At 36.0% G+C, this 10479-nt stretch overlaps 1 protein-coding gene across 2 annotated transcripts; it reads right to left on the reverse strand.

Moving 5' to 3' along the window:
* Positions 1-65: 65 nt before the first annotated feature.
* Positions 66-9215, reverse strand: LOC147399344 (Protein kinase superfamily protein). 2 transcript variants are annotated; one of them, XM_086444652.1, is made up of 11 exons: positions 9059-9215; positions 8040-8151; positions 7243-7385; positions 5784-5897; positions 5235-5423; positions 4994-5149; positions 3419-3684; positions 3171-3268; positions 2688-2866; positions 1731-1847; positions 66-489 (listed from the first exon to the last, which is right to left on the reverse strand). In XM_086444652.1, exons 1-11 carry the CDS (start codon positions 9200-9202, stop codon positions 310-312), a joined length of 1698 nt encoding a protein of 565 aa, XP_086300778.1. In that variant the 5' UTR covers positions 9203-9215; the 3' UTR covers positions 66-309. The 2 variants fall into 2 exon arrangements, with proteins under 2 accessions (XP_086300778.1, XP_086300779.1); XM_086444653.1 differs by lacking the exon at positions 8040-8151 and having other exon boundaries at positions 9059-9187.
* Positions 9216-10479: the final 1264 nt, after the last annotated feature.

The following is a 10479-nucleotide window of genomic DNA, read 5'->3' on the forward strand; positions in this document are numbered from 1 at the left end:
AATCATTTGGTATCATATCATATGTGGGAGAGAGGAGGAAAGAGGATTACATTAGCAATAACATATAAGAAAGCAATAATCTAAGACGATTTTCTAAATATTGCTTAATATCTGCCTCACCAGGAAGTTTATGTGTAACCTGACAGTGACATATTGAGAATATTTTCTTACATTTGTCCCAAAAGTTTTTTAGGGACATTTCTAGCAACTATTAAGTAAAGTTTTTTCAATTCTGTTTACATACATGTAAAAGGAAATCAAGCTGCCAGATAAGTGTACCTGCAAGCAGAAAATATAAATTGGTGAAATTCACTGGAAACGGTCCCTGTTGCTGATTCTTCGATTTGAGACAATGGTGACCCTCTGATCCTGGAGCATGTTTAGGTTGGGAGCTAATAATCGGGTATAACGGTCAAAATATAGAAGCTGTTTCATGAGAAGTGCAAACTCTCGTGGAAATCTCAGCCCATACGATTCACTGACCCGCACCTGTAAAACAAGATTGTAGAGATAACTGAATAGTTACATTGTTCATGATGTAGCAAGGAACAAAAACATAATGTTTAGTTGATGAGACCATCATTTGTTTGTGAAAAACTACACATGTTTGGCCGATGAGACCATAATGAGGCAAACCCAGATACCCATTCAGTGGACCCACAATGATCTACCAACAGTCCACCAGTGCTACTTTTATTGGTCTCCTGTAGGTTAATCATCCATTGGACCTACAAAATGGGTACCTCTGAATTTCCTCACAATAAAAAAAATGCCGCTCACAGCAAAGCCTAATCTATAGAACTCAAATCTAGACTCTTTTGAAGGACCATGGTTTGATTCCTACTTAAAACTTGAAAGTGTTCTTTTTAGATCAATCAAGCTTTTCCAGTACCAGACAGAATTTTGTGAGCTAAATCAAGTGTCAACGAGTTATTTCCTTTGGCCCAGAATCAATTCGAGACATTTTATCGTTTTCTTCTTTCTATCCTTCTTTTTGAGTAATCAATTAGGTTTTCAAGCCTTGACTTCAGAACTTCTTTTATGGATGTTATCTAGGATTTCAGTCAACATTTTTCAAAGAGAGAGTCCTTGATATTCGATGAATTGTAAAATTTCACGATCTTTATTCATGACAATCTACATCTTGTATTTGAATTCTTTAATAGAGCACATCAAATAACCCACAAGGTCACTGAAAAGGTATTGCAGATGTCAACACTGAGGATCTTTCAACTACAGTGCTTGAACCTGTCGATGTAAGTAACCGAAAATGAGAAGACTTACGACAGCACAGTTCAGAAACCATTTGTTGCTAGATCAGTAGCATTGGAACCCATGGACTCATTTAGTCATTTACTTCTAAAATTCAGGAGCGCTTTTTTTATGAAAGTTTGCGGATTCAACATCAACAAGAAAGCCTAATCCCAAATATTGGGGTTATATAATGCCAGATAGTTTTTATTTAATTTAAGTGGGAAATATCAAGTAACTCACAAGCCACTACATCAAAGTGGATCTGTAGGTTCCAACAATACTGATCTTGCAACTATTTTATTTGAAATGTGTTATTGGAAAAATCAGATATCCATTGCTAACCATCACGGTGGTCAGACACTGATTGAGAGATCCAAGGTGCTGGAACCTATGGGGCAGTACAATGGGCTAATATCTCACAAACCCAAGAAAATGGCATCTTATGAACAACTGAGGATTTCAATTAAGTAGCTTACCACATCAAGAAATAGAGCATTCATCTGCCTATCATCAACAACAAGATTGGCAGAGACAGCAGTCGCATTCGTATTCGACCCCCTACCCGTTGCAACAATAATTTCTGTGTCCAAATCCTGCATAAAAATAAGAGAAACATTTATTTCAGAAATCAAAAACTCTGAGAAAAGCAAGGGCTTGCAAATAAGCTCATACTGTGAATACATAGTTCTCAGTTTAAGTTCTGGGTTTGAAGTCATCAAACAACAACCCTTCACTACAAGTCTATCAAACTAAAGAAAAAATTGGCGGTCGAGATGAGCAACAATTTAAAATGAAGGACATTAATGAAAATTTTCCTAATAACCCGGCCATGGATGTTTTCCCTAATTTGGGGTTTTACCACGTAAAAAAAAAATCCTGAGTCTCTTGTTTGTGTGATTGGTTTGATTGCCTTATTATTCAATTAGCTAATAGACTGTAGATCATATTCCTCTTAGCTATATTTTCCTGCACACAAGTTATTTTGGTTCGGTTAAAGTTACAACTATCCAGACGATAACCTCTACGGTTCAACCAATCTTGCACATTCATACCAATACATGAAATGTTCGTATGTAGAAGGTATTGCATACCCAAAGATTTTGGTAATGGGGCAACAATTTTGGTGTAGCTACTCAAGTATTGTTGTCAGTGCACTTGTCTCAAATATGTCAAAGTAAACTGTGTAATGCAACAGTGAATAAGAGGGACAATGTGGCCATGCAGACCATTCATCTAAGGGGCAACACCATGAATTGGTTATTTGATTGTGGACAATGCCCATATCTATACCATGACATGCAGGGCACTAATCCTTTAAGAATGAGGAATCGGTCTAACCAAATGTAAGACATTCCTAAAATGCAGAGTTTTCAATGGGTGAGTTTATATTCCTAATGCTGAAACGATGTCATACACAAATAATGAGTGCTTGCCTGTATCGATGAAAATATTTTTTCCAAATCTCTAGCGAATGACTTAGCATCCACATCCTTGTCCGTGGCACCCATTTCAATTAAGGAAGATGCCATTGCTTCATATTCTTCACTTGCAATTGATGTCAAAAATACTTCCATAGCAGCCCATGTCTTAGGGGATATGCGTCCAACAATTCCTGCAGAATATTCAGAGACATCAGAGAAACTTACTCAGAATAGATAATCACATTCTTGCAGAGTTTTGAACAACATATTGGAACAAATCCACGAAATCTAGAGGATTTATACCATAAACAACTCAGAAATCCAGTGAAGTAGCAAACTAATGGTAACCAAAAGGCATGCAACTAAGCAAGCCTACAGTATTTCAAGGTTTAACTTCGACTAAGCAGGAAATCTGGCAGTTATCTCAAAGACATTTCTTTCAACTGACTAGATTCCATGAAAAAAGATAGCTTTTCAGCGGAGTTGAACACAAACCAAAATCAAGAAAACCGATACGACCATCACGAAGAAGCCACAAGTTTCCTGCATGTACATCGGCATGGAAGGTTTCACAGGCAAGCAAACTTCCAAACCTGCATAAAAATGATGAGATAACAGCATTTTTTTATTTAATATAAGTTTGACAAAAAGCACTACTTAACATCATAAAAAACTTTGAATCTAGTCAATGCAATTGAAATATTAAACTGCCAAGTGCAAATGTAGTTTATTTAATTTCCTACCACACGTTAAGCGCAGTTATAAGACTTGTCTCCGGATTAGAAACAAGGGAACTTATAGAGTCTAGGTCTGTGAGAGGAACTCCGTAAAGCCTCTCCATGGTCAATACTCGCCGGGTGCTGCAGTGCTGATAAACTTTTGGAGCCGTGGCCTGCCCTCTGAGTCCCATAGCTTCTAGATATCTTCTGAAAGACTCAATATTTGCAGCTTCTTTTTTGAAGTCAACTTCTTCAAGCATTGATACTTTTATATCTTTGACGATAGCAACCTACTGAAAGGATCCATAAAATTTATAGTACATGCTACAGACTTCTATTTTATCCTATAAGAATAAGAGAATAGATGACAAAGAGGACATAAGATTGATAACAGAAAATCTAGCTTTCTTCTCTTTTTCAGAATGAAAGAATAGGAAAAGAAACATACAAATCACCACCGACATCATCATCAAATCCTTATCCCAAATATTTGGGTTTGGCTAAAATTTTGTTCCTTCATTCAATTCTATCTAAAACCAAGTCTTCTGTCAATTTTACCGTGTTCATATCCGCTCTCACTACCTCCATCTATGTTCTTTTTGGTTCTCCTCTTACTATGTGAGAACCTTAAACTTGAATATTCCAACTGAGGCTGTAATTGACCTTCATTGCACATGATCAAATCATCCCAATCAATTTTCCCCTAGTTTACCACATAGAGGTTAGTCCTACATTTTCCCGAATGCGCTCATTTACAATTTTATCTTTCTTTGTTTTCTTTTCAATAGCTTAAGCATGAAAGCAGGGTTTTGGTCCCAGTTCTTTGATATTACCGCATGCAGACTTACCACCTCACCGAGGCGGCACGTTCATAATCTTTCCCAGTTTTTCAACTAATCCATCTCAGCGTCCTCTTCTCTGCTACATTAATCTATGCAAATGTTTTTTTTTTTATCGCAATTAATCTATGCATATGTTGTTTCTTGATTTCCCAAATTTAACTATAAAGTATGGCCAGTCTTAAAGCCTTAGGAAGAAACAAACAAATAAATATGAAAATGTGCCAATTACCCCTAGCTGAGTCAGGTTTACAGCATAAAAAAAGGAGAAAGATGGTGTGTGGGGAAAGAAAGAAAAACGAGTCACCAAAAAATCCCAGCTGCATTTTCTAGCTCCTCCACTAAGTACTAACCCAAAGGTAACATCTATTAGTTTCAGGAACATTGTTGTCATTTCAAAATGGAGATTACCAATACATAATTACTTCTGAGCATACCAAGAAGAAGAAAAAACCAAAACTGGTATTGCAGACAACTAACTCAGTGAATCTTCTACACTAAAACGACTGCAATCTTTTAGAGGGGACATTTTAGCATTTTAATGAAGCATAAGTAGGTATTTGTTGTTTAATGTTCCAATAACGTGAGGTGTTGCAGTCATTCACAAATCACAATGGTATTGTCTAATCCAGAAAATCATAACAAGCACTTACCAAATCATGAAGAAGAAGAAGAAAAAGGAACTATTAGAGTTTTCATTCGAAAATGGAATTGAAGTCATTACATGGGTAAAATTTAGATATGTTAGTCCACTACGTACCAAAGATGCACGGCTGAGCTCTGGATTCAAGAACTCCAAAATGCGGGCAACAATATATACGAAGTTCATATCTGCAACTAATATGTCCTCTATTCCAGGCTTTAATACCTTTATCACAACATCCTCCTGGGAACCTACAAGCCTTGCACCATGAACCTGCAGAAAAATGGTTTACAATTCCTAATACTTGCTCCAAATAAATAAAAAAATTATACAATTCGAAAGCCATATACATACAAACCTGCGCAATTGAAGCTGAGGCAATTGGCACCGGATCAACATACTCATAGACAGTATCTATTGTCCCCCCCAATTCCTCTCGCAGAATAGCTTGAATTTCTTCAAAAGGAATTGTTGGAGCCCTATCAAAGCACTTCTGAAATTCCTGGACATATTCTGAAGGAAACAAAGTTGGTGCTGAAGCTATGAACTGCCAATTGCAAGATTACATAACCATCAACAGACATTAAAGTGTATACCAAGATTAATCAAGAAAAATAACAGCAAACTATAAGAAACTAAAACCTGTGTGCTACAAATTTATCAGGGCAGCCACACAGAATTGTGGAGATTGCCTTTAGTGATTTTATTACTGCCAGATGATGCTGATAGTCTGTAACTAAGAGCATCAAAAGTTTACCACTTAATGGCAGCGTGAACACATAGAATAGTGAGCTTCAGCATATGAATGAAGTATCAGAAGAAAAACAAGAAGACTGGATAAGCCATGACAGATTTCAACTGTAAGAGCAATAAATAAAACTCAGTAAGAGAACCAACAAAGGCTCACCTGACCTAACTTGATATAGGTTGCTCCCATGCGTTCAAATAATCTTCTTAAATAAATGGGAGAAAGTAATCCAAACTGCATTTGAGTTGGCAATCCTGTAGATGCATTCGCTGTCTGCAGAAAATTTAGAAACATTTATTGCTGTCTAAATTATTTAGTCAATTAAAAGGGAAGAGAAAAAAAAAAAAAAAGATAAATGAAAGAGAGAAAGAAAGAGAAGGTCAAATTAGAATATATCAAATAAACTGCTAAAAGGCATACATTTGTGTGTGTGTGTGTGTGTGTGTGTGTAGGTGTGTGTGCATGTGTGTCTGAGGAGGTCTCTGGACACATTTCAACCCTAAATCTGTCTCTGTTCTCTTTCATTTTCTACTTTCTTCCTATCTATTTACAGATGTAGTTCGTGACATAAATTATGGGAAAATCTTTAATTTAGGCAATAATTACCATTAATCAGTGAAGTACCAGAAAACAAGAATGCCTGCACAAGTCAGAACACACACGTGGACCCACCAAGGAGATCTCTTTGGTTAATAATCGCCTTGATAAGGTGATTGCTCCAATCAAGATCTTCGTCATGGATTTTTCAGATAAGTTAGAGTAGGCAAACAAGTAATCAACTTAGCATCCATGGTTGAATGCATCCCCATCAGAGGTCATGGTTGATTTCGTTGTTGGATAGAGAACAAAACTGCACTTAGAATAGAACACTTGTAAGCATCAACATGAGGCTCGAGTCAAGTTTTGGAAGCTCCAAGTATTGTAAGGCTTCTTCAATTTCAGAATATCTCACAACCTCAGCCTCCATAAGTCATGTGGTCATTTACTAGTCACCCACACAAAAAACCATAACCCAAATATACTCCGATACCACATCACCGATAACAGCAAAGCCTTATCCCAAGATTTGGGATCGGCCAAATGAATCACGCTCCTCCATTCCACTGTGCCCAAAGTCGAGTCTTATGTTATTGAGAATGAGTTCGTATTTTCTTTGACTATCTCCATTCATGTTCTTTCGGGTCATCTTTTCACACTTTTTCGACTTGAATATTTCTTCTAATTAAGGCTGTAATTGGCCTTTGTTGAACATGTTTGAACCATCTCAGTTCACTTCTCAACATCCTCGTCTTTGGTACACTCAATTTAATAACATGACACTTTTTGAGTACATTCATCTCCATAATATTTTATGCCACTTGATGGCTCTAATTACATCCTTGGGGAGTTAAATGAGCTTGTCCATTTACAATGTGAACCACCAATAATGCAAAGATTTATAAAGAACATGAAAAATTGAAGGGTCCAACAACTGGGAAGTAGTAAATTAATAATATCACCTATCAATTCTCTTGTTTTGCTACAAATTGATATACAGAAGAACAATGGAGAAGAAAAGTATTTTCAATAAGAAATGTGCTGCGAAACACCCTCACCACAAAACTAAGTTGAATGATACCTTAGACACATCTGCTAGCCACTCTCCACCAACCCAAATGACAGCTCGAATACCTTGAGCTAGCCTCATGGCTCCTCGTGGCCCTGTGTTTAAAGATGTCTGGACAATGTCCTCCACCAACTTGGGCAAGTTGTCGATACTGTCTGGAGGAAAGTAAAGAATTTATTGACTTAATCATTAACCTGAACATAAATGTGTGCAACAATATCGGAAAATAATGAGACAAACATAATTCAAACCTAGGTTTATGGATATACTACACTAGTGTAAGAGAGACAAGAAATGAAATTAGAAGACAGTAAAAGAAACATTGAAACGAATCACTGGATATACTCCTATCAAGCTCCCATAGGTGAATAAATTTTCAAAAATTGGTCTTAGGACCTGACATGTGGAAGGGCCAAAGACCAAGATAGTTGATACCCTCGAAGAAGGGAAGAAAAAGAATTACACAAGGATGGTGTGTTTGCTAGAACATGGTGAAATCAATGACTCAATGGTTTCAGTGTACATAACAAGAACCCATTCCATCACTGCTTATTTTGCTTACTTCATCAGAAAAGTATTTAATTGAATGCTTCTGACAAAAAGATATCAAGGATCTCCATATTTGCAATGAGTTGGCTAACAATTGATTAGATATCCCATGCAAGGTAGGCAAGTCCTTGGTGACAATCCATGACGGAAAGTGTGAAGTTAAAAGAAGAATAAGAAGTTACAAAGCAAAGGATGGTTTCCCTGAATGAGTAAGAAAAGATGGGCGAGGGAGGATCAAATCACAAAGTACAGTTTATTACCTTGAAGACGGGAAGAAAAATCTTGGGTTGCCGAATACCGGGCAAACAATGATAATCTATTTGAGTGACCATTTATCTTCCTCGATCGGACCGATGTACTTATATCAGGCAACTATAACCAAGAGAAACAAAATTATTGTTACCAAACAAAACATTGGTGAAGATAAGTCCCTAGACAGTGAAAATATATGAAAAACATAAATGATGGAGAATTTCTAATCAACAAACATGAACCACCTTTGCATCGATTCCACACACACTCAGTTGGTAGGTTAACTCTTGGAAGGGCCGCATCTCGGATTCAAGCCAATGAAATGACCATACCATGTAATGTTATCAATGAGTGCATTGGAATAGATTAGTCGGTAGGGCACTTGAGGGAGTATAGTAAATCAAAATATTAAAATTGAATAATTTATCACATAAAACCCTATAAATAAGCTCGAGTGTACATGCTCGAACAGTGACAAACAACGATTAGGGGAAACGAAACCCTACAAACTAAAACAAGGAACCCACTCAGCTTTTGAATTCTCTTTTAGAAAGACCAATGACGCAGTCGATCATATAGTATTGGGTGGTATGTAGAGTATAGATTGAGGAGGATATTGTCCTCCATAAGGATTATCCTAAAATGGCCATTTTTCTAGTTTGGTTTTATCATCCATAAGGATTGATAGATTGAAGAGGATATTGCCCATATAATTAGATTTGGTTAAAGTGCTTCTAGAGTGTTATACAACCAACAAATCCCAATCGAATTAGAATAAATATTTTACGAGATGATACTAAAGCCAACTATGCCTTATGGAGCTGAATTTTGGCTACTCAAGAAACATGTTAAAATGTAAGATTGACCCCAATAGTTTATAACGAAGGTAAAAGACACTGAAAACGCAAAATCACAATTCGAGCAGAAAAGAACACTGAAAACGCACGATTTTGTCGTGAACAAGTAAAACACCTAAATAATATAAAAATTGAAGAAACAGGGGTGCGGATGTTAACAAGAAGTAAACCTTAGAATGATGGAAGAGGGGTAGACGGCCGTAAGCAACGCCTCTGAAGGCTGAAACCGCCATTAGCGAGTCTGATGGAACTCGCTCAGGGTCTGCTTCTCGTATTTTGCCGCGAAGAAAGTGTGGACGATTTGGTTGCCTCATTTACGATCTTTTACTTAAAGCGTGAGTGACGGGATGCCACGTGGCATCATGAATCACAGCATACTACCAGCATAGTTTGAAGTTGCAAGTAACGACACTGGACGGCTGGAGAAACATTTGTGTCAAACGACGTCTGAGGCTCTCTATTACATGAACGGTTGGGATGAGACGATGCTCGGCAAATCCGACGAAAAGTTGAGATGTCACATATCCTCTGCAATTTCAAGGGCAAAATATGGAATTTTAGAATAAAAAATCCACCAATTTAACATACGCGATACGTGACGTGATAGAATAATAATAATCTTTCATACACCCACTTACTGCATACACACCCATTGTACTTGTGGGTGTATGCAGCATCTTGTAAGTTACTTTCACCCACTTATTTTCAGCTCGTTTGAATACATATAGAAAAGTAATTTTTTACACTTTCTAATGTTAAAAAGTTGAAACGATTCATTTTAGAAAATTAATTTTTAAAAGTAAAAAATATTAATTTTTTTAAAAGAAAAAAGAAAAATAAATTACTTTCTATTTTTTAAAAATTCTTTTCTCTTAAAATTACTTTATTCCTAGTTACTTTTTATCTAAGGGGACTCTTATTTTAAAACAAACTGTAATCTATCGAACTTTTCAATAAATAACATATTGAATACTTTTCACATGGGGTTTCATGTAAGAAATTATTTGGTATGTAACCATCGATCTAAGAACGATGAATTCAATAGAAACATGCTGAAAAATATACTATCATGTGGTAGGTACATATCAAATAGTTCTTTACATAGGGATCCCATGTGAAAAAAATGCATTTGATAAGTGTAATTTTGGAAAACAATTTGATGCAAACAATAAAGATAAAATCAATGTTTAACATGATTCATTTGCAAAACGATGAAAAAATAATAATTCCAATACCAAAAGATGATGAAAATAAATTATAAAAACTCACTTTCTTCTATCAAAATACTTAATTATATCAAATAATGGTTAAAAAAAAAATCAGATTTTAATGAATAATGTCACCACAAATGAATCAAAACATGATCGTTTGATGAATCTCTGAAGAAAAATCAGTTAGTTATGTGGATTCAATTGAACTTTGATAGGATTTTGGATATGGATGTTTTCTATAGAGTTTGATATGCTTCGAATCAGTATAAAGAAAAATTCGTGTTTGCTCGATGAGTGCTAGGTAGGTGTATGTAGTAAAACACAATAAACCTCAAAAGGTATTTACGTAATTACACATTATTGACATTTAATATTTAAGT

This window comes from Akebia trifoliata, chromosome 6, assembly GCF_017979445.1.
Source record: "Akebia trifoliata isolate Shusen 1 chromosome 6, ASM1797944v1, whole genome shotgun sequence".
In the NCBI taxonomy this organism is placed as follows: Eukaryota; Viridiplantae; Streptophyta; class Magnoliopsida; order Ranunculales; family Lardizabalaceae; genus Akebia; species Akebia trifoliata.

Excerpts from the sequence above, each read along its gene's own strand:
- LOC147399344 (XM_086444652.1), bottom strand. The coding sequence starts at position 9,202 with ATGAGGCAACCAAATCGTCCACACTTTCTTCGCGGCAAAATACGAGAA. Across the intron at positions 2,867-3,170 it reads TATCGGTTTTCTTGATTTTG|GAATTGTTGGACGCATATCC; the intron begins GTTTGTGTTCAA and ends AATATTCTGCAG. Across the intron at positions 490-1,730 it reads ATGCTCTATTTCTTGATGTG|GTGCGGGTCAGTGAATCGTA; the intron begins GTAAGCTACTTA and ends CTTGTTTTACAG.